At 50.4% G+C, this 23,967-nt stretch overlaps 2 protein-coding genes and 1 long non-coding RNA gene across 3 annotated transcripts; all 3 read right to left on the reverse strand.

The window, feature by feature from the left end:
- Window positions 1-1,971: 1,971 nt before the first annotated feature.
- On the reverse strand, window positions 1,972-19,073 carry LOC133418507 (neoverrucotoxin subunit alpha-like). The gene is made up of 4 exons (XM_061707231.1): window positions 18,907-19,073; window positions 18,576-18,746; window positions 2,764-2,810; window positions 1,972-2,660 (listed from the first exon to the last, which is right to left on the reverse strand). Exon 4 carries the CDS (start codon window positions 2,587-2,589, stop codon window positions 2,119-2,121), a length of 471 nt encoding a protein of 156 aa, XP_061563215.1. The 5' UTR covers window positions 2,590-2,660; window positions 2,764-2,810; window positions 18,576-18,746; window positions 18,907-19,073; the 3' UTR covers window positions 1,972-2,118.
- A 38-nt stretch (window positions 19,074-19,111) lies between these two features.
- LOC133464843 (protein NLRC3-like) lies at window positions 19,112-21,881 on the reverse strand. Its single transcript, XM_061747030.1, has 3 exons — window positions 21,788-21,881; window positions 19,673-21,340; window positions 19,112-19,119 (listed from the first exon to the last, which is right to left on the reverse strand). The coding sequence occupies exons 1-3, from the start codon at window positions 21,852-21,854 to the stop codon at window positions 19,112-19,114; spliced, it is 1,743 nt and encodes a 580-aa protein (XP_061603014.1). The 5' UTR covers window positions 21,855-21,881.
- A 53-nt stretch (window positions 21,882-21,934) lies between these two features.
- On the reverse strand, window positions 21,935-22,978 carry LOC133464603 (uncharacterized). Its single transcript, XR_009784490.1, has 3 exons — window positions 22,886-22,978; window positions 22,279-22,357; window positions 21,935-21,995 (listed from the first exon to the last, which is right to left on the reverse strand). It is a non-coding gene; the product is annotated as an uncharacterized LOC133464603 (long non-coding RNA).
- Between the last annotated feature and the right edge of the window lie 989 nt (window positions 22,979-23,967).

Raw genomic sequence — 23,967 nt, forward strand, 5'->3', positions numbered from 1 at the left:
ACTTATGCTGAACCGCTAACCTGCTCCGGAGCAGGTTATGTTCGAGATACAGATCGCCGGGTGTAAAAGCACCGCCCACTGACCAATCAGCTCTCTTGGAAAATGACATGCCCTTTCGAAGCGGATCGTGAGAGGATCCCTCCGAAGGGAACGCGTATTCAGGGACCACCAAAACCCCTTTGCTTTCCCTGATGAGTACCTATGAACGATCCGAAAAAAAGAAAAAAGAGGTGGAGGAGAAAATAAAAAATAAATCAATCAATGAATAAATAAAACAAATCATCACCCAAAATCCGATGTACAGTCAATCCAAAACTAATACCAATTAAATAAATAAATCAAGAAGAAATGAAAAAGAAGATGCATTTGTAAGGGGATAGCAAAAAAGGGATTTTCAATTTCGTCCCTCGAACATTCTGAGAAGTCACTTTAAAATACTAAACACCCCCCTCCTGAAAAAATAAAAAATTAAATAAAATAAATAAATAAACCCAATTCTTTGGTACAGCATCAGCACAAGTTATCGGTCAACAACAATAGTTATATATACAGACTGTCTCAGAAAATTAGAATATTGTGATTTTCTGTAATGCAAACACAAAAACAAAAAAAATGTCATACATTCTGGATTCATTACAAATCAACTGAAATATTGCAAGCCTTTTATTATTTTAATATTGCTGATCATGGTTTACAGTTTAAGATTAAGATTCCCAGAATATTCAAATATATGTTTATATCCCTATGAATTTACGCATTTATACAGTCAGCGATCTTTTGCCAGCTGTCTTTCCTGCATTTTGCAGCTGCAACTGTGTTGCTTTTTGCCTGTATTATATGCCTATACTCATCATATTTCCGTAAAATTATTGTTTGCTCTTCGCTACTGAAATAAGCGGCTCTGACAGCGGACTTCTCCATGCTTGCGATTGGTCATGCGCTGAAAACACCGCCCCTTTTATGTGCACGCGCTCATATCCAGATTGGAGAAACCTGGGTTGATATACCGAGTTGATAACCGCCGTCGTGTGACCGCTTAGCGTGATTGCAATTGTCCCGCTTAGTGAATCTGGATAAGGAAAAGATATCCTGGATATGTTGAACTTGCTTCGTAGTACAGGCCCCAGGTCTCATCCCTCCATCCATCCAGACCAGGTCTCATCCCTCCATCCATCCAGACCAGGTCTCATCCCTCCATCCAGACCAGGTCTCATCCCTCCATCCATCCAGACCAGGTCTCATCCCTCCATCCATCCAGACCAGGTCTCATCCCTCCATCCATCCAGACCAGGTCTCATCCCTCCATCCATCCAGACCAGGTCTCATCCCTCCATCCATCCAGACCAGGTCTCATCCCTCCATCCATCCAGACCAGGTCTCATCCCTCCATCCATCCAGACCAGGTTTCATCCCTCCATTTAGGTGAAGCAGTGAGAGGAAGCTGGAGTTCCTGCAGAAACCCTCACCAGCACCAAGAGAACATGTGACCTCCACCCAGGAGTTGAAGGTCAGAGAGGAAGAGGAGTCATCACTTCATCTTCACACTGATCCAGTACTTGAATACTTTTACACATGCTGCTGATGTTTTTACATGATGGATGTTACATGAATATTTCCATCTTCTCACCTCATTTTTACATTAACAACTTTGAAAACTGAAGGAATCCAATTAAAACAATCAGATAAATCCATCAAATATTGTAAAAACTGTAAAAGTTGAATGGAAAATGGAAATGTTTAGATTTCAAGTTCAAACTTTCTTTCAGGGAAGAAACAAGACTTTAAGAATCTAGAGTCAAACATGAAAACATTTAGAGACAGAATCAAGAATAAAACAAGAATAGATAGATACAAATTTAATTTATGATCAAACATCAACATCCAGTAAATTATTTAATGTTTAAATGTGAAAAAGATCAAATAAAATACAATAAACCAAAAAATGTAAGATAAATGGTGATCATCTCCTTCATCATCATCATCATCATCATCATCATCATGATCATCATCATCATCATCATCATCATCTTCATCATCATGGAGACTCTGAGGAACCAGAACCAGAGTCCAAGTCCAGGATCCAACAGAGACAGTTTCTCTGACCGGAGACTCTGGAGACTAAACTGGACACAGAGACACTGAGGAACCAGGACTGAACCAGAATCCAAATCCAGCAGAGACAGGTTCAGAGAAGCTGGTGTTGAAGGTGTGGAGGTGGATCAGTCTGTCAGAGACGACTTCATAGAAGGACAGAGTTCCAGCAGGAACGTCCACGTAAACTGCTACTCTGCCAGAGTCTGGACATGGAGATGAGGAGGTGGTGGATGTTGGTCTTTTATTGTGAAGGACATGGTACTCACCTGGATAACAGTCCAGACTCCAGGAATGATCGTTTCCTCCAAACCTACAGTCATCAGAGTCTCCTCTCCTGCTGATTCTTCTGTAACTCACTGATACAGAAACCCATTCGCTCCACTGGACCTCCCAGTAACAGCGACCCGTCAGAACTTCTCTACACAGCAGCTGCTGATAGACATCAAACCTGTCTGGATGATCAGGATATGACTGATACTTCTCCACAAACATCATCTTCCTGTTGTCATCAGACAGTTTGATGTCCTTGTGGACTGTGTTTGTGTCGATGGTGAGTTGACAGGAATCTGATGGAGAGAACAAACAAGCAGCTGCAGTTATTATTGATCAGTTATTGATCACTGATGGACTCATGAACGAGTGAAGATGGTTGAATAAAAACACACTTACACTTCCTCAGACCTGGTGTCAGCCATCGTTGTCCAGCAGGCTCCACCCTGGAAGGAGGAGGAGGGTCAGACCAGATCAGTCTCTCAGAGGAAGCAGAGATGTCAGAGTGTCCTACCTGAGAGTGTCCTACCTGAGAGTGTCCTACCTGAGTGTCCTACCTGAGAGTGTCCTACCTGAGAGTGTCCTACCTGAGAGTGTCCTACCTGAGTGTCCTACCTGAGAGTGTCCTACCTGAGAGTGTCCTACCTGAGTGTCCTACCTGAGTGTCCTACCTGAGAGTGTCCTACCTGAGAGTGTCCTACCTGAGTGTGTCCTACCTGAGAGTGTCCTACCTGAGAGTGTCCTACCTGAGAGTGTCCTACCTGAGAGTCCTACCTGAGAGTGTCCTACCTGAGTGTCCTACCTGAGAGTGTCCTACCTGAGTGTGTCCTACCTGAGAGTGTCCTACCTGAGAGTGTCCTACCTGAGAGTGTCCAGTCTGAGAGTGTCCTACCTGAGTGTCCTACCTGAGAGTGTCCTACCTGAGTGTGTCCTACCTGAGAGTGTCCTACCTGAGAGTGTCCTACCTGAGAGTGTCCTACCTGAGTGTCCTACCTGAGAGTGTCCTACCTGAGAGTGTCCTACCTGAGAGTGTCCTACCTGAGTGTCCTACCTGAGAGTCCTACCTGAGAGTGTCCTACCTGAGAGTGTCCTACCTGAGAGTGTCCTACCTGAGAGTGTCCAGTCTGAGAGTGTCCTACCTGAGTGTCCTACCTGAGAGTGTCCTACCTGAGTGTGTCCTACCTGAGAGTGTCCTACCTGAGAGTGTCCTACCTGAGAGTGTCCTACCTGAGAGTGTCCTACCTGAGTGTCCTACCTGAGAGTGTCCTACCTGAGTGTCCTACCTGAGAGTGTCCTACCTGAGAGTGTCCTACCTGAGAGTGTCCTACCTGAGTATCCTACCTGAGAGTGTCCTACCTGAGAGTGTCCTACCTGAGTGTGTCCTACCTGAGGGTGTCCTACCTGAGTATGTCCTACCTGAGAGTGTCCTACCTGAGTGTGTCCTACCTGAGTGTGTCCTACCTGTGTGTCCTACCTGAGTGTGTCCTACCTGAGAGTGTCCTACCTGAGAGTGTCTCCTGAGTGTCCTACCTGAGAGTGTCCTACCTGAGTGTGTCCTACCTGAGAGTGTCCTACCTGAGAGTGTCCTACCTGAGTATCCTACCTGAGAGTGTCCTACCTGAGTGTCCTACCTGAGAGTGTCCTACCTGAGAGTGTCCTACCTGAGAGTGTCCTACCTGAGGGTGTCCTACCTGAGTATGTCCTACCTGAGAGTGTCCTACCTGAGTGTGTCCTACCTGAGTGTGTCCTACCTGTGTGTCCTACCTGAGTGTGTCCTACCTGAGAGTGTCCTACCTGAGAGTGTCTCCTGAGTGTCCTACCTGAGAGTGTCCTACCTGAGTGTGTCCTACCTGAGAGTGTCCTACCTGAGAGTGTCCTACCTGAGTGTCCTACCTGAGTGTGTCCTACCTGAGAGTGTCCTACCTGAGTATCCTACCTGAGAGTGTCCTACCTGAGTGTCCTACCTGAGTGTCCTACCTGAGTGTGTCCTACCTGAGAGTGTCCTACCTGAGAGTGTCCTACCTGAGTGTCCTACCTGAGTGTGTCCTACCTGAGAGTGTCCTACCTGAGTATCCTACCTGAGAGTGTCCTACCTGAGAGTCCTACCTGAGAGTGTCCTACCTGAGAGTGTCCTACCTGAGAGTGTCCTACCTGAGAGTGTCCTACCTGAGAGTGTCCTACCTGAGTGTGTCTCCTGTGTCCTACCTGAGAGTGTCCTACCTGAGAGTGTCCTACCTGAGAGTGTCTCCTGTGTCCTACCTGAGAGTGTCCTACCTGAGAGTGTCTCCTGTGTCCTACCTGAGAGTGTCCTACCTGAGTGTCCTACCTGAGAGTGTCCTACCTGAGAGTGTCCTACCTGAGAGTGTCCTACCTGAGAGTGTCCTACCTGAGTGTCCTACCTGAGAGTGTCCTACCTGAGAGTGTCCTACCTGAGAGTGTCTCCTGTGTGTCCTATCTGAGTGTGTCCTACCTGAGTGTGTCCTACCTGAGAGTGTCCTACCTGAGTGTGTCCTACCTGAGAGTGTCTCCTGTGTCCTACCTGAGAGTGTCCTACCTGAGTGTCCTACCTGAGAGTGTCCTACCTGAGAGTGTCCTACCTGAGAGTGTCTCCTGTGTCCTACCTGAGAGTGTCCTACCTGAGTGTCCTACCTGAGAGTGTCCTACCTGAGAGTGTCCTACCTGAGTGTGTCCTACCTGAGAGTGTCCTACCTGAGTGTGTCCTACCTGAGAGTGTCCTACCTGAGAGTGTCCTACCTGAGAGTGTCCAGTCTGAGAGTGTCCTACCTGAGTGTGTCCTACCTGAGAGTGTCCTACCTGAGTGTGTCCTACCTGAGAGTGTCCTACCTGAGAGTGTCCTACCTGAGTGTCCTACCTGAGAGTGTCCTACCTGAGTGTGTCCTACCTGTGTGTCCTACCTGAGTGTGTCCTACCTGAGAGTGTCCTACCTGAGTGTGTCCTACCTGAGAGTGTCCTACCTGAGAGTGTCCTACCTGAGAGTGTCCTACCTGAGAGTGTCCTACCTGAGAGTGTCCTACCTGAGTGTCCTACCTGAGTGTGTCCTACCTGAGTGTCCTACCTGAGTGTGTCCTACCTGAGAGTGTCCTACCTGAGAGTGTCCTACCTGAGAGTGTCCTACCTGAGAGTGTCCTACCTGAGTGTGTCCTACCTGAGAGTGTCCTACCTGAGTGTCTCCTACCTGAGAGTGTCCTACCAGAGAGTGTCCTACCTGAGAGTGTCCTACCTGAGAGTGTCCTACCTGAGAGTGTCCTACCTGAGAGTGTCCTACCTGAGTGTCCTACCTGAGTGTGTCCTACCTGAGAGTGTCCTACCTGAGTGTGTCCTACCTGATAGTGTCCTACCTGAGAGTGTCCTACCTGAGTGTGTCCTACCTGAGAGTGTCCTACCTGAGAGTGTCCTACCTGAGAGTGTCCTACCTGAGAGTGTCCTACCTGAGAGTGTCCTACCTGAGAGTGTCCTACCTGAGTGTCCTACCTGAGTGTCCTACCTGAGTGTCTCCTACCTGAGAGTGTCCTACCTGAGAGTGTCCTACCTGAGTGTCCTACCAGAGAGTGTCCTACCTGAGAGTGTCCTACCTGAGAGTGTCCTACCAGAGAGTGTCCTACCTGAGAGTGTCCTACCTGAGAGTGTCCTACCTGAGTGTGTCCTACCTGAGAGTGCCCTACCTGAGTGTGTCCTACCTGAGTGTGTCCTACCTGAGAGTGTCCTACCTGAGAGTGTCCTACCTGAGAGTGTCCTACCTGAGAGTGTCCTACCTGAGAGTGTCCTACCTGAGAGTGTCCTACCTGAGAGTGTCCTACCTGAGAGTGCCCTACCTGAGTGTGTCCTACCTGAGTGTGTCCTACCTGAGAGTGTCCTACCTGAGAGTGTCCTACCTGAGAGTGTCCTACCTGAGAGTGCCCTACCTGAGTGTGTCCTACCTGAGTGTGTCCTACCTGAGAGTGTCCTACCTGAGAGTGTCCTACCTGAGAGTGTCCTACCTGAGTGTGTCCTACCTGAGAGTGTCCTACCTGAGAGTGTCCTACCTGAGAGTGTCCTACCTGAGTGTCCTACCTGAGAGTGTGTCCTACCTGAGAGTGTCCTACCTGAGAGTGTCCTACCTGAGTGTGTCCTACCTGAGAGTGTCCTACCTGAGAGTGTCCTACCTGAGAGTGTCCTACCTGAGAGTCCTACCTGAGAGTGTCCTACCTGAGAGTGTCCTACCTGAGAGTGTCCTACCTGAGAGTGTCCTACCTGAGAGTGTCCTACCTGAGAGTGTCCTACCTGAGTGTGTCCTACCTGAGAGTGTCCTACCTGAGTGTCCTACCTGAGTGTGTCCTACCTGAGAGTCCTACCTGAGTGTGTCCTACCTGAGAGTGTCCTACCTGAGAGTGTCCTACCTGAGTGTGTCCTACCTGAGAGTGTCCTACCTGAGAGTGTCCTACCTGAGAGTGTCCTACCTGAGAGTCCTACCTGAGAGTGTCCTACCTGAGAGTGTCCTACCTGAGAGTGTCCTACCTGAGAGTCCTACCTGAGAGTGTCCTACCTGAGAGTGTCCTACCTGAGAGTGTCCTACCTGAGAGTGTCCTACCTGAGTATTCTACCTGATTGTGTCCTACCTGAGAGTGTCCTACCTGAGTGTGTCCTACCTGAGAGTGTCCTACCTGAGAGTGTCCTACCTGAGTGTCCTACCTGAGAGTGTCCTACCTGAGAGTGTCCTACCTGAGTGTCCTACCTGAGTGTGTCCTACCTGAGAGTGTCCTACCTGAGAGTGTCCTACCTGAGAGTGTCCTACCTGAGTGTCCTACCTGAGTGTGTCCTACCTGAGAGTGTCCTACCTGAGTGTCCTACCTGAGTGTCCTACCTGAGTGTGTCCTACCTGAGAGTGTCCTACCTGAGAGTGTCCTACCTGAGAGTGTCCTACCTGAGTGTCCTACCTGAGAGTGTCCTACCTGAGTGTCCTACCTGAGTAAGTCCTACCTGAGAGTGTCCAACCTGAGAGTGTCCTACCTGAGAGTGTCCTACCTGAGTGTGTCCTACTTCAGTGTCCTACCTGAGTGTGTCCTACCTGAGTGTCCTACTTCAGTGTCCTACCTGAGTGTCCTACCTGAGTGTGTCCTACCTGAGAGTGTCCTACCTGAGTGTGTCCTACCTGAGTGTGTCCTACCTGAGAGTGTCCTACCTGAGTGTGTCCTACTTCAGTGTCCTACCTGAGTGTGTCCTACCTGAGTGTCCTACTTCAGTGTCCTACCTGACTGTCCTACCTGAGTGTGTCCTACCTGAGAGTGTCCTACCTGAGTGCCCTACCTGAGAGTGTCCTACCTGAGAGTGTCCTACCTGAGAGTGTCCTACCTGACTGTCCTACCTGAGTGTGTCCTACCTGAGTGCCCTACCTGATAGTGTCCTTCCTGAGTGTGTCCTACCTGAGTGTGTCCTACCTGAGAGTGTCCTACCTGAGAGTGTCCTGTGTCCTACCTGAGAGTGTCCTACCTGAGAGTGTCCTACCTGAGAGTGTCCTACCTGAGTGTCCTACCTGAGAGTGTCCTACCTGAGTGTCCTACCTGAGTGTGTCCTACCTGAGAGTGTCCTACCTGAGTGTCCTACTTCAGTGTCCTACCTGAGTGTGTCCTACCTGAGTGTCCTACCTGAGAGTGTCCTACTTCAGTGTCCTACCTGACTGTCCTACCTGAGTGTGTCCTACCTGAGAGTGTCCTACCTGAGTGTGTCCTACCTGAGTGTCCTACCTGAGTGTCCTACTTCAGTGTCCTACCTGAGTGTCCTACCTGAGTGTCCTACCTGAGAGTGTCCTACCTGAGTGTGTCCTACCTGAGTGTCCTACCTGAGTGTCCTACTTCAGTGTCCTACCTGAGTGTCCTACCTGAGAGTGTCCTACCTGAGTGTGTCCTACCTGAGAGTGTCCTACCTGAGTGTCCTACTTCAGTGTCCTACCTGACTGTCCTACCTGAGAGTGTCCTACCTGAGAGTGTCCTACCTGAGAGTGTCCTACCTGAGTGTCCTACCTGAGAGTGTCCTACCTGGGTGTCCTACCTGAGTGTCCTACCTGAGTGTGTCCTACCTGAGAGTGTCCTACCTGAGAGTGTCCTACCTGAGAGTGTCCTACCTGAGAGTGTCCTACCTGAGAGTGTCCTACCTGAGAGTGTCCTACCTGAGAGTGTCCTACCTGAGAGTGTCCTACCTGAGTGTGTCCTACCTGAGTGTGTCTTCCTGAGTGTCTCCTGTGTCCTACCTGAGAGTGTCCTACCTGAGAGTGTCCTACCTGAGTGTGTCCTACCTGAGAGTGTCCTACCTGAGAGTGTCCTACCTGAGAGTGTCCTACCTGAGTGTGTCCTACCTGAGTGTGTCCTACCTGAGTGTCTCCTGTGTCCTACCTGAGAGTGTCCTACCTGAGAGTGTCCTACCTGAGTGTCCTACCTGAGTGTCCTACCTGAGAGTGTCCTACCTGAGTGTGTCCTACCTGAGTGTGTCCTACCTGAGTGTGTCCTACCTGTGTGTCCTACCTGAGAGTGTCCTACCTGAGAGTGTCCTACCTGAGAGTGTCCTACCTGAGTGTCCTACCTGAGAGTGTCCTACCTGAGTGTGTCCTACCTGAGAGTGTCCTACCTGAGAGTGTCCTACCTGAGAGTGTCCTACCTGAGAGTGTCCTACCTGAGAGTGTCCTACCTGAGAGTGTCCTACCTGAGTGTCCTACCTGAGAGTGTCCTACCTGAGAGTGTCCTACCTGAGAGTGTCCTACCTGAGTGTCCTACCTGAGTGTGTCCTACCTGAGAGTGTCCTACCTGAGTGTCCTACCTGAGAGTGTCCTACCTGAGTGTGTCCTACCTGAGAGTGTCCTACCTGAGTGTGTCCTACCTGAGTGTGTCCTACCTGAGAGTGTCCTACCTGAGTGTCCTACCTGAGAGTGTCCTACCTGAGTGTCCTACCTGAGAGTGTCCTACCTGAGAGTGTCCTACCTGAGAGTGTCCTACCTGAGTGTCCTACCTGAGAGTGTCCTACCTGAGTGTCCTACCTGAGAGTGTCCTACCTGAGTGTCCTACCTGAGTGCCCTACCTGAGAGTGTCCTACCTGAGTGTCCTACCTGAGTGTCCTACCTGAGAGTGTCCTACCTGAGAGTGTCCTACCTGAGAGTGTCCTACCTGAGTGTCCTACCTGAGTGTGTCCTACCTGAGTGTGTCCTATCTGAGAGTGTCCTACCTGAGAGTGTCCTACCTGAGTGTGTCCTACCTGAGTGTGTCCTATCTGAGAGTGTCCTACCTGAGAGTGTCCTACCTGAGAGTGTCCTACCTGAGAGTGTCCTACCTGAGTGTCCTATCTGAGTGTCCTACCTGAGTGTCCTACCTGAGAGTGTCCTACCTGAGTGTCCTATCTGAGTGTCCTACCTGAGTGTCCTACCTGAGTGTCCTACCTGAGTGTGTCCTACCTGAGTGTGTCCTATCTGAGAGTGTCCTACCTGAGTGTGTCCTACCTGAGAGTGTCCTACCTGAGAGTGTCCTACCTGAGTGTCCTACCTGAGTGTGTCCTACCTGAGAGTGTCCTACCTGAGAGTGTCCTACCTGAGAGTGTCCTACCTGAGAGTGTCCTACCTGAGAGTGTCCTACCTGAGAGTGTCCTACCTGAGTGTGTCCTACCTGAGTGTCCTACCTGAGAGTGTCCTACCTGAGAGTGTCCTACCTGAGAGTGTCCTACCTGAGTGTGTCCTACCTGAGTGTCCTACCTGAGTGTGTCCTACCTGAGTGTGTCCTATCTGAGAGTGTCCTACCTGAGAGTGTCCTACCTGAGTGTGTCCTACCTGAGTGTGTCCTATCTGAGAGTGTCCTACCTGAGAGTGTCCTACCTGAGTGTGTCCTATCTGAGAGTGTCCTACCTGAGAGTGTCCTACCTGAGAGTGTCCTACCTGAGAGTGTCCTACCTGAGTGTGTCCTATCTGAGAGTGTCCTACCTGAGAGTGTCCTACCTGAGAGTGTCCTACCTGAGAGTGTCCTACCTGAGTGTGTCCTACCTGAGTGTGTCCTACCTGAGAGTGTCCTACCTGAGTGTGTCCTACCTGAGTGTCCTACCTGAGAGTGTCCTACCTGAGAGTGTCCTACCTGAGAGTGTCCTACCTGAGTGTGTCCTACCTGAGAGTGTCCTACCTGAGTGTCCTACCTGAGTGTGTCCTACCTGAGTGTCCTACCTGAGAGTGTCCTACCTGAGAGTGTCCTACCTGAGTGTGTCCTACCTGAGTGTCCTACCTGAGAGTGTCCTACCTGAGTGTCCTACCTGAGTGTCCTACCTGAGTGTCCTACCTGAGAGTGTCCTACCTGAGAGTGTCCTACCTGAGAGTGTCCTACCTGAGTGTCCTACCTGAGAGTGTCCTACCTGAGAGTGTCCTACCTGAGAGTGTCCTACCTGAGTGTGTCCTACCTGAGAGTGTCCTACCTGAGTGTGTCCTACCTGAGAGTGTCCTGTGTCCTACCTGAGTGTCCTACCTGAGTGTCCTACCTGAGAGTGTCCTACCTGAGTGTCCTACCTGAGAGTGTCCTACCTGAGTGTGTCCTACCTGAGAGTGTCCTACCTGAGAGTGTCCTAACTGAGAGTCCTACCTGAGAGTGTCCTACCTGAGTGTCCTACCTGAGTGTCCTACCTGAGAGTGTCCTACATGAGAGTGTCCTAACTGAGTGTCCTACCTGAGAGTGTCCTACCTGAGAGTGTCCTACCTGAGTGTGTCCTACCTGATTGTGTCCTACCTGAGAGTGTCCTACCTGAGTGTGTCCTACCTGAGAGTGTCTCCTGTGTGTCCTATCTGAGTGTCCTACCTGAGTGTCCTACCTGAGAGTGTCCTACCTGAGTGTCCTACCTGAGAGTGTCCTACCTGAGTGTGTCCTACCTGAGTGTCCTACCTGAGAGTGTCCTACCTGAGTGTGTCCTACCTGAGAGTGTCCTACCTGAGTGTCCTACCTGAGAGTGTCCTACCTGAGAGTGTCCTACCTGAGAGTGTCCTACCTGAGTGTGTCCTACCTGAGTGTCCTACCTGAGAGTGTCCTACCTGAGAGTGTCCTACCTGAGTGTCCTACCTGAGAGTGTCCTACCTGAGTGTCCTACCTGAGTGTCCTACCTGAGTGTCCTACCTGAGAGTGTCCTACCTGAGAGTGTCCTACCTGAGAGTGTCCTACCTGAGTGTCCTACCTGAGAGTGTCCTACCTGAGAGTGTCCTACCTGAGAGTGTCCTACCTGAGAGTGTCCTACCTGAGAGTGTCCTACCTGAGTGTCCTACCTGAGTGTCCTACCTGAGAGTGTCCTACCTGAGAGTGTCCTACCTGAGAGTGTCCTACCTGAGAGTGTCCTACCTGAGTGTCCTACCTGAGAGTGTCCTACCTGAGTGTCCTACCTGAGAGTGTCCTACCTGAGTGTCCTACCTGAGTGTGTCCTACCTGAGAGTGTCTCCTGTGTGTCCTATCTGAGTGTCCTACCTGAGTGTGTCCTACCTGAGTGTCCTACCTGAGTGTGTCCTACCTGAGAGTGTCTCCTGTGTGTCCTATCTGAGTGTCCTACCTGAGAGTGTCCTACCTGAGTGTCCTACCTGAGAGTGTCCTACCTGAGAGTGTCCTACCTGAGAGTGTCCTACCTGAGAGTGTCCTACCTGAGAGTGTCCTACCTGAGTGTCCTACCTGAGAGTGTCCTACCTGAGAGTGTCCTACCTGAGTGTCCTACCTGAGTGTGTCCTACCTGAGAGTGTCCTACCTGAAAGTGTCCTACCTGAGAGTGTCCTACCTGAGAGTGTCCTACCTGAGTGTCCTACCTGAGTGTGTCCTACCTGAGAGTGTCCTACCTGAGAGTGTCCTACCTGAGTGTCCTACCTGAGAGTGTCCTACCTGAGAGTGTCCTACCTGAGTGTCCTACCTGAGAGTGTCCTACCTGAGAGTGTCCTACCTGAGTGTGTCCTACCTGAGTGTCCTACCTGAGTGTCCTACCTGAGAGTGTCCTACCTGAGTGTGTCCTACCTGAGAGTGTCCTACCTGAGAGTGTCCTACCTGAGAGTGTCCTACCTGAGAGTGTCCTACCTGAGAGTGTCCTACCTGAGAGTGTCCTACCTGAGAGTGTCCTACCTGAGAGTGTCTCCTGTGTCCTACCTGAGAGTGTCCTACCTGAGAGTGTCTCCTGTGTCCTACCTGAGTGTGTCCTACCTGAGAGTGTCCTACCTGAGTGTGTCTCCTGTGTCCTACCTGAGAGTGTCCTACCTGAGAGTGTCTCCTGTGTCCTACCTGAGAGTGTCCTACCTGAGAGTGTCTCCTGTGTCCTACCTGAGTGTGTCCTACCTGAGAGTGTCCTACCTGAGAGTGTCTCCTGTGTCCTACCTGAGAGTGTCCTACCTGAGAGTGTCCTACCTGAGAGTGTCTCCTGTGTCCTACCTGAGAGTGTCCTACCTGAGAGTGTCTCCTGTGTCCTACCTGAGAGTGTCCTACCTGAGTATCCTAACTGAGAGTGTCCTACCTGAGAGTGTCCTACCTGAGAGTGTCCTACCTGAGAGTGTCCAGTCTGAGAGTGTCCTACCTGAGAGTGTCCTACCTGAGAGTGTCCAGTCTGAGAGTGTCCTACCTGAGAGTGTCCTACCTGAGAGTGTCCAGTCTGAGAGTGTCCTACCTGAGTGTGTCCTACCTGAGAGTGTCCTACCTGAGTGTCCTACCTGAGTGTGTCCTACCTGAGTGTGTCCTACCTGAGTGTGTCCTACCTGAGAGTGTCCTACCTGAGAGTGTCCTACCTGAGAGTGTCCAGTCTGAGAGTGTCCTACCTGAGTGTGTCCTACCTGAGTGTGTCCTACCTGAGAGTGTCCTACCTGAGAGTGTCCTACCTGAGAGTGTCCAGTCTGAGAGTGTCCTACCTGAGAGTGTCCTACCTGAGAGTGTCCTACCTGAGTGTCCTACCTGAGAGTGTCCTACCTGAGAGTGTCCAGTCTGAGAGTGTCCTACCTGAGAGTGTCCTACCTGAGAGTGTCCAGTCTGAGAGTGTCCTACCTGAGTGTGTCCTACCTGAGTGTGTCCTACCTGAGAGTGTCTTACCTGAGAGTGTCCAGTCTGAGAGTGTCCTACCTGAGAGTGTCCTACCTGAGAGTGTCCTACCTGAGTGTCCTACCTGAGAGTGTCCTACCTGAGAGTGTCCTACCTGAGAGTGTCCTACCTGAGTGTCCTACCTGAGTGTCCTACCTGAGAGTGTCCTACCTGAGTATCCTACCTGAGAGTGTCCTACCTGAGTGTCCTACCTGAGTGCCCTACCTGAGAGTGTCCTACCTGAGTGTCCTACCTGAGTGTCCTACCTGAGAGTGTCCTACCTGAGTGTGTCCTACCTGAGTGTCCTACCTGAGTGTCCTACCTGAGAGTGTCCTACCTGAGTGTCCTACCTGAGTGTCCTACCTGAGAGTGTCCTACCTGAGTATCCTACCTGAGAGTGTCCTACCTGAGTGTCCTACCTGAGTGCCCTACCTGAGAGTGTCCTACCTGAGTGTCCTACCTGAGTGTCCTACCTGAGAGTGTCCTACCTGTGTGTCCTACCTGAGTGTGTCCTACCTGAGAGTGTCCTACCTGAGAGTGTCCTACCTGAGAGTGTCCTACCTGAGAGTGTCCTACCTGAGAGTGTCCTACCTGAGAGTGTCCTATCTGAGAGTGTCCTACCTGAGAGTGTCCTACCTGAGTGTGTCCTACCTGAGAGTGTCCTACCTGAGTGTCTCCTACCTGAGAGTGTCCTACCTGAGAGTGTCCTACCTGAGTGTCCTACCAGAGAGTGTCCTACCTGAGAGTGTCCTACCTGAGAGTGTCCTACCTGAGAGTGTCCTACCTGAGTGTGTCCTACCTGAGAGTGTCCTACCTGAGTGTCCTACCAGAGAGTGTCCTACCTGAGAGTGTCCTACCTGAGAGTGTCCTACCTGAGAGTGTCCTTCCTGAGTGTCCTACCTGAGAGTGTCCTACCTGAGAGTGTCCTACCTGAGAGTGTCCTACCTGAGTGTGTCCTACCTGAGTGTCCTACCTGAGTGTCCTACCTGAGTGTCCTACCTGAGTGTGTCCTACCTGAGAGTGTCCTACCTGAGAGTGTCCTACCTGAGAGTGTCCTACCTGAGAGTGTCCTACCTGAGTGTCCTACCTGAGTGTGTCCTACCTGAGAGTGTCCTACCTGAGTGTGTCCTACCTGAGAGTGTCCTACCTGAGTGTGTCCTATCTGAGAGTGTCCTACCTGAGTGTGTCCTACCTGAGAGTGTCCTACCTGAGTGTGTCCTACCTGAGAGTGTCCTACCTGAGTGTGTCCTACCTGAGAGTGTCCTACCTGAGTGTCTCCTACCTGAGAGTGTCCTACCTGAGAGTGTCCTACCTGAGTGTCCTACCAGAGAGTGTCCTACCTGAGAGTGTCCTACCTGAGAGTCCTACCTGAGAGTGTCCTACCTGAGAGTGTCCTACCTGAGAGTGTCCTACCTGAGTGTGTCCTACCTGAGAGTGTCCTACCTGAGTGTCCTACCAGAGAGTGTCCTACCTGAGAGTGTCCTACCTGAGAGTGTCCTACCTGAGAGTGTCCTTCCTGAGTGTCCTACCTGAGAGTGTCCTACCTGAGAGTGTCCTACCTGAGAGTGTCCTACCTGAGTGTGTCCTACCTGAGTGTCCTACCTGAGTGTCCTACCTGAGTGTCCTACCTGAGTGTGTCCTACCTGAGAGTGTCCTACCTGAGAGTGTCCTACCTGAGAGTGTCCTACCTGAGAGTGTCCTACCTGAGTGTCCTACCTGAGTGTGTCCTACCTGAGAGTGTCCTACCTGAGTGTGTCCTACCTGAGAGTGTCCTACCTGAGTGTGTCCTATCTGAGAGTGTCCTACCTGAGTGTGTCCTACCTGAGAGTGTCCTACCTGAGTGTGTCCTACCTGAGAGTGTCCTACCTGAGTGTGTCCTACCTGAGAGTGTACTACCTGAGAGTGTCCTACCTGAGTGTGTCCTACCTGAGAGTGTCCTACCTGAGAGTGTCCTACCTGAGTGTCTCCTACCTGAGAGTGTCCTACCTGAGAGTGTCCTTCCTGAGTGCCCTACCTGAGAGTGTCCTACCTGAGAGTGTCCTACCTGAGTGTCCTACCTGAGTGTGTCCTACCTGAGAGTGTCCTACCTGAGAGTGTCCTACCTGAGTGTGTCCTACCTGAGAGTGTCCTACCTGAGTGTCCTACCTGAGAGTGTCCTACCTGAGAGTGTCCTACCTGAGTGTGTCCTACCTGAGAGTGTCCTACCTGAGTGTGTCCTATCTGAGAGTGTCCTACCTGAGTGTGTCCTACCTGAGAGTGTCCTACCTGAGTGTGTCCTACCTGAGAGTGTCCTACCTGAGAGTGTCCTACCTGAGTGTCTCCTACCTGAGAGTGTCCTACCTGAGAGTGTCCTACCTGAGTGTCCTACCAGAGAGTGTCCTACCTGAGAGTGTCCTACCTGAGAGTGTCCTACCTGAGAGTGTCCTACCTGAGTGTCCTACCTGAGAGTGTCCTACCTGAGAGTGTCCTACCTGAGTGTCCTACCAGAGTGTGTCCTACCTGAGAGTGTCCTACCTGAGAGTGTCCTACCTGAGTGTGTCCTACCTGAGAGTGTCCTACCTGAGAGTGTCCTACCTGAGTGTGTCCTACCTGAGTGTCCTACCTGAGAGTGTCCTACCTGAGTGTGTCCTACCAGAGAGTGTCCTACCTGAGAGTGTCCTACCTGAGAGTGTCCTTCCTGAGTGTCCTACCTGAGAGTGTCCTACCTGAGTGTCCTACCTGAGAGTGTCCTACCTGAGTGTGTCCTACCTGAGAGTGTCCTACCTGAGTGTCCTACCTGAGTGCCCTACCTGAGAGTGTCCTACCTGAGTGTCCTACCTGAGTGTCCTACCTGAGAGTGTCCTACCTGAGTGTGTCCTACCTGAGTATCCTACCTGAGAGTGTCCTACCTGAGTGTCCTACCTGAGTGTCCTACCTGAGAGTGTCCTACCTGAGTATCCTACCTGAGAGTGTCCTACCTGAGTGTCCTACCTGAGTGCCCTACCTGAGAGTGTCCTACCTGAGTGTCCTACCTGAGTGTCCTACCTGAGAGTGTCCTACCTGAGTGTCCTACCTGAGAGTGTCCTACCTGAGTGTGTCCTACCTGAGAGTGTCCTACCTGAGAGTGTCCTACCTGAGAGTGTCCTACCTGAGAGTGTCCTACCTGAGAGTGTCCTACCTGAGAGTGTCCTATCTGAGAGTGTCCTACCTGAGAGTGTCCTACCTGAGTGTGTCCTACCTGAGAGTGTCCTACCTGAGTGTCTCCTACCTGAGAGTGTCCTACCTGAGAGTGTCCTACCTGAGAGTCCTACCTGAGAGTGTCCTACCTGAGAGTGTCCTACCTGAGAGTGTCCTACCTGAGTGTGTCCTACCTGAGAGTGTCCTACCTGAGTGTCCTACCAGAGAGTGTCCTACCTGAGAGTGTCCTACCTGAGAGTGTCCTACCTGAGAGTGTCCTTCCTGAGTGTCCTACCTGAGAGTGTCCTACCTGAGAGTGTCCTACCTGAGAGTGTCCTACCTGAGTGTGTCCTACCTGAGTGTCCTACCTGAGTGTCCTACCTGAGTGTCCTACCTGAGTGTGTCCTACCTGAGAGTGTCCTACCTGAGAGTGTCCTACCTGAGAGTGTCCTACCTGAGTGTCCTACCTGAGTGTGTCCTACCTGAGAGTGTCCTACCTGAGTGTGTCCTACCTGAGAGTGTCCTACCTGAGTGTGTCCTATCTGAGAGTGTCCTACCTGAGTGTGTCCTACCTGAGAGTGTCCTACCTGAGTGTGTCCTACCTGAGAGTGTCCTACCTGAGTGTGTCCTACCTGAGAGTGTACTACCTGAGAGTGTCCTACCTGAGTGTGTCCTACCTGAGAGTGTCCTACCTGAGAGTGTCCTACCTGAGTGTCTCCTACCTGAGAGTGTCCTACCTGAGAGTGTCCTTCCTGAGTGCCCTACCTGAGAGTGTCCTACCTGAGAGTGTCCTTCCTGAGTGCCCTACCTGAGAGTGTCCTACCTGAGAGTGTCCTACCTGAGTGTCCTACCTGAGTGTGTCCTACCTGAGAGTGTCCTACCTGAGAGTGTCCTACCTGAGTGTGTCCTACCTGAGAGTGTCCTACCTGAGTGTCCTACCTGAGAGTGTCCTACCTGAGAGTGTCCTACCTGAGTGTGTCCTACCTGAGAGTGTCCTACCTGAGTGTGTCCTATCTGAGAGTGTCCTACCTGAGTGTGTCCTACCTGAGAGTGTCCTACCTGAGTGTGTCCTACCTGAGAGTGTCCTACCTGAGAGTGTCCTACCTGAGTGTCTCCTACCTGAGAGTGTCCTACCTGAGAGTGTCCTACCTGAGTGTCCTACCAGAGAGTGTCCTACCTGAGAGTGTCCTACCTGAGAGTGTCCTACCTGAGAGTGTCCTACCTGAGTGTCCTACCTGAGAGTGTCCTACCTGAGAGTGTCCTACCTGAGTGTCCTACCAGAGTGTGTCCTACCTGAGAGTGTCCTACCTGAGAGTGTCCTACCTGAGTGTGTCCTACCTGAGAGTGTCCTACCTGAGAGTGTCCTACCTGAGTGTGTCCTACCTGAGTGTCCTACCTGAGAGTGTCCTACCTGAGTGTGTCCTACCAGAGAGTGTCCTACCTGAGAGTGTCCTACCTGAGAGTGTCCTTCCTGAGTGTCCCACCTGAGAGTGTCCTACCTGAGAGTGTCCTACCTGAGTGTCCTACCTGAGTGTGTCCTACCTGAGAGTGTCCTACCTGAGAGTGTCCTACCTGAGAGTGTCCTACCTGAGAGTGTCCTACCTGAGTGTCCTACCTGAGTGTGTCCTACCTGAGAGTGTCCTACCTGAGTGTGTCCTACCTGAGAGTGTCCTACCTGAGTGTGTCCTATCTGAGAGTGTCCTACCTGAGTGTGTCCTACCTGAGTGTGTCCTACCTGAGTGTCCTACCTGAGAGTGTCCTACCTGAGAGTGTCCTACCTGAGAGTGTCATACCTGAGAGTGTCCTACCTGAGTGTCCTACCAGAGAATGTCCTACCTGAGTGTGTCTCCTACCTGAGTGTCCTACCTGAGAGTGTCCTACCTGAGAGTGTCCTAACCGAGTGTGTCCTACCTGAGTGTGTCCTACCTGAGAGTGTCCTACCTGAGTGTGTCCTACCTGAGAGTGTCCTACCTGAGAGTGTCCTACCTGAGAGTGTCCTACATGAGAGTGTCCTACCTGAGAGTGTCCAGTCTCCAGCGGGGATCCTCCAGTCTAGACAGAAGCTTCCCTGCTGACTCTCCTGGATGGTTGTAGCTCAGGTCCAGCTCTCTCAGGTGGGAGGGATTGGAGGTCAGAGCTGAGACCAGAGAAGAACTTCCTTCCTCTGAGATCAGACAGCCTGACAGCCTGCAGACACACAACACAGGTCTATACATGTTCTCTGCTCAGGTGTCCTGCTGCAGACACACAACACAGGTCTGCTGCATGTTCTCTGCTCAAGTGTCCTGCTGCAGACACGTTTAGCAGCATGTTCACTGGACCTGGAAAAGACGGAATGAATCCTGACCTGAGAGACTCCAGTTTACAGTGTGGACTCTCCAGTCCAGGACACAGCTGCTTCAGTCCAGAATCCTGCAGGTCGTTGTTGCTCAGGTCCAGTTCTGTCAGACTGGAGGACTGAGAGCTGAGAACTGAGGACAGAAGTGGACAGATGTTCCCTGAGAGGTTACAGCCACTCAGTCTGCAGACAGAAGAAAACAACAACAACCAGTTTATTTCCCTGTTATGGAAGAAAATGTAGTTGTGTCTCCAACTGTTCTGCTGGTCTTCAGTAAAGTTTGTGTTAAATCGCGTTGAGGTTGATACTTACAGAATTTTTTTGGAGGCTTTGACCACCGGCAGCAGCCTCCATAGAGCCTTCTCTGAAGCTGAGAACTTCTTCAGGTCAAACACCTCCAGATCTCCTGATGACAGTAAGATGAAGACCAGAGCCGACCACTGAGAAGGAGACAGTTTATCTGTGGAGAGACGTCCTGACCTCAGGGACTGTTGGACCTCCTCCACCAGAGACCGATCATTCAGTTCATTCAGACAGTGGAACAGGTTGATGCTTCTCTCTGCAGACAGATCCCCACTGATCTTAACCTTGATGTATTCAACTGTTTCCTGATTGTTCTGTGAACTTCTTTGGTTTGATGTCATCAGACCTTGTAGGAGGTTCTGATTGGTCTCCACTGAAAGACCCAGGAGGAAGCGCAGGAACAAGTCCAGGTGTCCGTTTGGACTCTTTAAGGTCTTGTCCACAGCTGTCTGATAGAAACCGGTTGAAGTACAGTGAGTTGTTCGTTGATCTCCCAGCAGGTAGACTCCAGAGTTGATGAAGGTCATATGCCCGTTTTGACTCTGTAAGGTCCAGTCCACAGGTGTCTGATATAAACCTGTTGAAGAACGGTGAGTTGTTCGTTGATCTCCCAGCAGGTAGACTCCAGAGTTGATGAAGGTCTTATGCCCGTTTTGACTCTGTAAGGTCCAGTCCACAGGTGTCTGATAGAAACCGGTTGAAGAACGGTGAGTTGTTCGTTGATCTCCCAGCAGGTTGACTCCAGAGTTGATGAAGTCCAGATGTCCGTTTGGACTCTGTAAGGTCCAGTCTACAGCTGTCGGATAGAGACCGGTTGAAGAAGGGTGAGTTGTTCGTTGATCTCCCAGCAGGTTGACTCCAGAGCTGATGAAGGTCTGATGGACATGAAGAGCAGCCAGAAACTCCTGAACACTCAGATGGATGAAGCAGAAGACCTGGTCCTGGTACAGGCTGCTCTCTTCTCTAAAGATCTGGGTGAACACTCCTGAGTACACTGAAGCCTCTCTGACATCGATGCCACACTCTCTCAGGTCTCGTTCATAGAAGATCAGGTTTCCTTTCTGCAGCTGCTCAAAAGCCAGTTTTCCCAGAGACTCCACCATCTTCCTGCTCTCTGGACTCCAGTGTGGATCCGTCTCAGCTCCTCCGTCATACTTGACCTTCTTCAGTTTAGCCTGGACCACCAGGAAGTGGATGTACATCTCAGTCAGGGTCTTGGGCAGCTGCCTTCGATTTCTGGTTTCCAGGACGTTCTCCAGGACGTTCTCCAGGACCGTAGCAGTGATCCAGCAGAAGACTGGGATGTGGCACATGATGTGGAGGCTCCGTGATGTCTTGATGTGGGAGATGATCCTGCTGGTCTTCTCCTCTTCTCTGAACCTCTTCCTGAAGTATTCCTCCTTCTGTGGGTCAGTGAACCCTCTGACTTCTGTCACCATGGAGACACAGTAAGGAGGGATCTGATTGGCTGCTGCGGGTCGTGTGGTGATCCAGAGACGAGCAGAAGGAAGCAGGTTCCCCCTGATGAGGTTTGTCAGCAGCACGTCCACTGAGGTGGAACTTCTGGGGTCACTGAGGATTGTAGAGTTGTGGAAGTCCAGAGGAAGTCGACACTCATCCAGACCGTCAAAGATGAACACGACCTGGAACTCTTCAAAGCTGCAGATTCCTTTGGTTTCAGAGAAGAAGTGATGAACTAGTTCCACCAAGCTGAACTTCTCCTCTCTCAGCACATTCAGCTGTCTGAAGGTGAATGGAAGCAGGAACTGGATGTCCTGGTTGGTTCTGCCTTCAGCCCAGTCCAGAGTGAACTTCTGTGTTAGGACTGTTTTCCCGATGCCGGCCACTCCCTTCGTCATCACCGTTCTGATTGGTCCTCCTCTTCCAGGTGGGGGTTTAAAGATGTCTTCCTGTCTGATGGCTGTTTCTGCTCCGTCTGGTTTCCTGGAAGCTGCTTCAATCTGTCTGACTTCATGTTCATGGTTGACCTCTCCGGTCCCTCCCTCTGTGATGTAGAGCTCCGTGTAGATCTGCTCCAGAAGGGTTGTCTTTCCTGCTTTAGTGATCCCCTCAGACACATGCTGGTGCTTCTTCTGCAGCCGAACTTTGAGTTTGGATTGACAAACTGCATCGACGGTATCTAAATAAAGATAAAATAAAGAAAACCACTTAGTGATTAAACCCAGCCCACAACAAGTTCTACTTCCTCTAAAGAATCAACATTTCAACATTCACTGATCAGCCGTTCAATGAGGAGTATTGAAGCGTTTTCCTCCCAAAAACCCTCCGATCAATCAGAGGAACAACAACAGTGTTTCCTCTATGATTCACTTCAGACTCACGGGTTGTGTTTGTTTTGTGTTTGCTGGAACTGAATATTGAATCCACATGGTTCAACTCTTTAGAATAAAACTATTTACTGGGATATTAATGACCCTATTAATGAGATGTTCCTAACAGAAGATGAGCTGAGTTCCTCCACCTTCCAGTGGGTTTAATGTTGTGTCTGATCTGTGAATGTTGGTCATCTACTGAGACATTGGGTGTTGTTTATCCAGCAGCTCAGATGTTCAGAGAAACGTCTTACTGCTCTGCAGGAGGTCAGCCAGCTTCTCCTGCTTCCTCCTCCTCAAGAACTTCACTGTGATCTTCATGAATGTCTCTCTGATGCTCTTCTGCTCTTCATCTTCATACTCCTCCAGACTCTCTGAGGATTCTGGGTAATCTGGGCTCAGAACCTTCAGGATTTTCTTCAGCTCGTCCTTCACAAACATGACGATGTCGTCCTCCAGCAGCTGGAACAGAAGACCACATGAAGGACACAACCAGACTGAAACCACAGAGACAAACATCAGGTCCATGATGGACAGACTGACAGTCCACTGGTCTCCAGAGACCAGCATGGAGACAAACATCAGGTCCATGATGGACAGACTGACAGTCCACTGGTCTCCAGAGACCAGCATGGAGACAAACATCAGGTCCATGATGGACAGACTGACAGTCCACTGGTCTCCAGAGACCGGCATGCAGATGGACATCAGGACAGATGGAGACAGTTGTTGTTCATGTACAGACCTGAAAGACGGAGTCCAGCTGGGTCTGATGCTGCTGGACAGACGGACCGCTGGGGGACTCTGAGATCTGCTGGTCCACTCTGTGGAGGAATCATGAAGAACCAGGTCACATTATGTCTGAAGGTCCATGGAGTCATGTTTGGATGAGGACAGTCCACCAGAGGACTTCCTGTCATGTTAAAGGTTCTCTGATCCTCCTGAGACTGAGAACGTCCACGTCTTTCTCCCAGTACAAGCTCTCAATCTGGAGGTACAAGAAGGTCCAGCAAGTGTCCACAAAGACCAGCTTCTCACCAGATCAATGTTCACATGGTTCCAGGAACCGTCTGTCCTCCTGCATCCAGCAACACCGTCCACCTGAGGAGAACTTCCTCCCTAAATGATGTTGCAACCACAGCAGAAAGATGCCCCTGCTGGACAAACCGCTGAACTACAGTCACTCAGAAGAGACTCCAACACCCCCTTTATAGTCTGCTGTGTTTCTGGAAACATCAACAACTATCTAAGAATGGCAGCAAAACAGAGAAATGTTCACTTTAAACATGTTACGATGAAAACGTTTCAGTCTCAGTTACGTTTTTCAGAAACAACGTTTACAAACAACTCACCTCTCTGAAGGAAAACCAGGATCATCTTTAAAACCGATGAAAAACTCCTTTGATGCATCACTCTTCAAGGACACAAAGCTGGGACCAGGTCCAGTTCCAGTTCCAGGTCCAGGTCCAGTTCCAGGTTCAGGTCCAGGTCCAGGACCAGGTCCAGGTCCAGGTCCAGGTCCAGGTTCAGGTCCAGATCCAGATCCAGGTCCAGGTTGTCTCCTGTAATAAAGGTGTTTGGTGACGTGAGGCCATGTTCTGGTCTCTGGAAAGATCCTAGAAACAACTTGTAAGTAAATGTATTAATTGATAGCCCCTTGAGATGAATCATCTCGTTTTCGAGGGGGTCCAACAAAAAACATACAACACAGTAAAAAACATTACAGTATCCCAGTACAGTTACATACAACATACATAATAAATAAGGCTCTCACACACAAACACACACCAGTCAAGGCCTACCACACCCAAAGAGCACAAGTAAACACTGCATATAATGCAGTAATAGCAACAAGAACAACAATATTAATATTAATAATAGTCATTGTCGTCATCATTATGATACAATATATGAAAAAATAGATACATTATATATAAAATAAATATAAATAAAATGAGAAGGCAATACCACTACAGGAAACTTATTGAGGTTGGAATATAGTGAGTTTTTAAAGAGATGTAATGAATTAAGTTTTCTTATATTGATGGGTAGGTTGTTCCAGTCTGATGAAGCTTTGAACTTAAAAGCACGTCTGCCAATTTCTTTAAACGTCAAAGGAACAAAAAAAGTAGGGTTTCTGAGTGTTTCTGAGAGAATATGAGGATGTATGTCAGTGTTTGACATTTCCCCCAGCTTGTGTTTCTGTTTTGCCCCGCCTGTCTTCCATCTGCCCTGATTGTCTGCACCTGTGTCTCGTTACCCCCTTGTGTATATCTGGTCTTGTCTTTCCCTTGCTCCTTGTCGGTCCGTACTGTTTCCTTCCTTCATGTGTCCTTCGGTTTTTGCTCTAGTGTTTTGATAATCCTGTTCTGCAGCGTTTTTGGTTCTTGCCCTTTTTGTAAATAAAACCCTGTTTTTTGGAACTCCTGCATCT

This window comes from Cololabis saira, chromosome 18 (assembly GCF_033807715.1).
Source record: "Cololabis saira isolate AMF1-May2022 chromosome 18, fColSai1.1, whole genome shotgun sequence".
In the NCBI taxonomy this organism is placed as follows: Eukaryota; Metazoa; Chordata; class Actinopteri; order Beloniformes; family Belonidae; genus Cololabis; species Cololabis saira.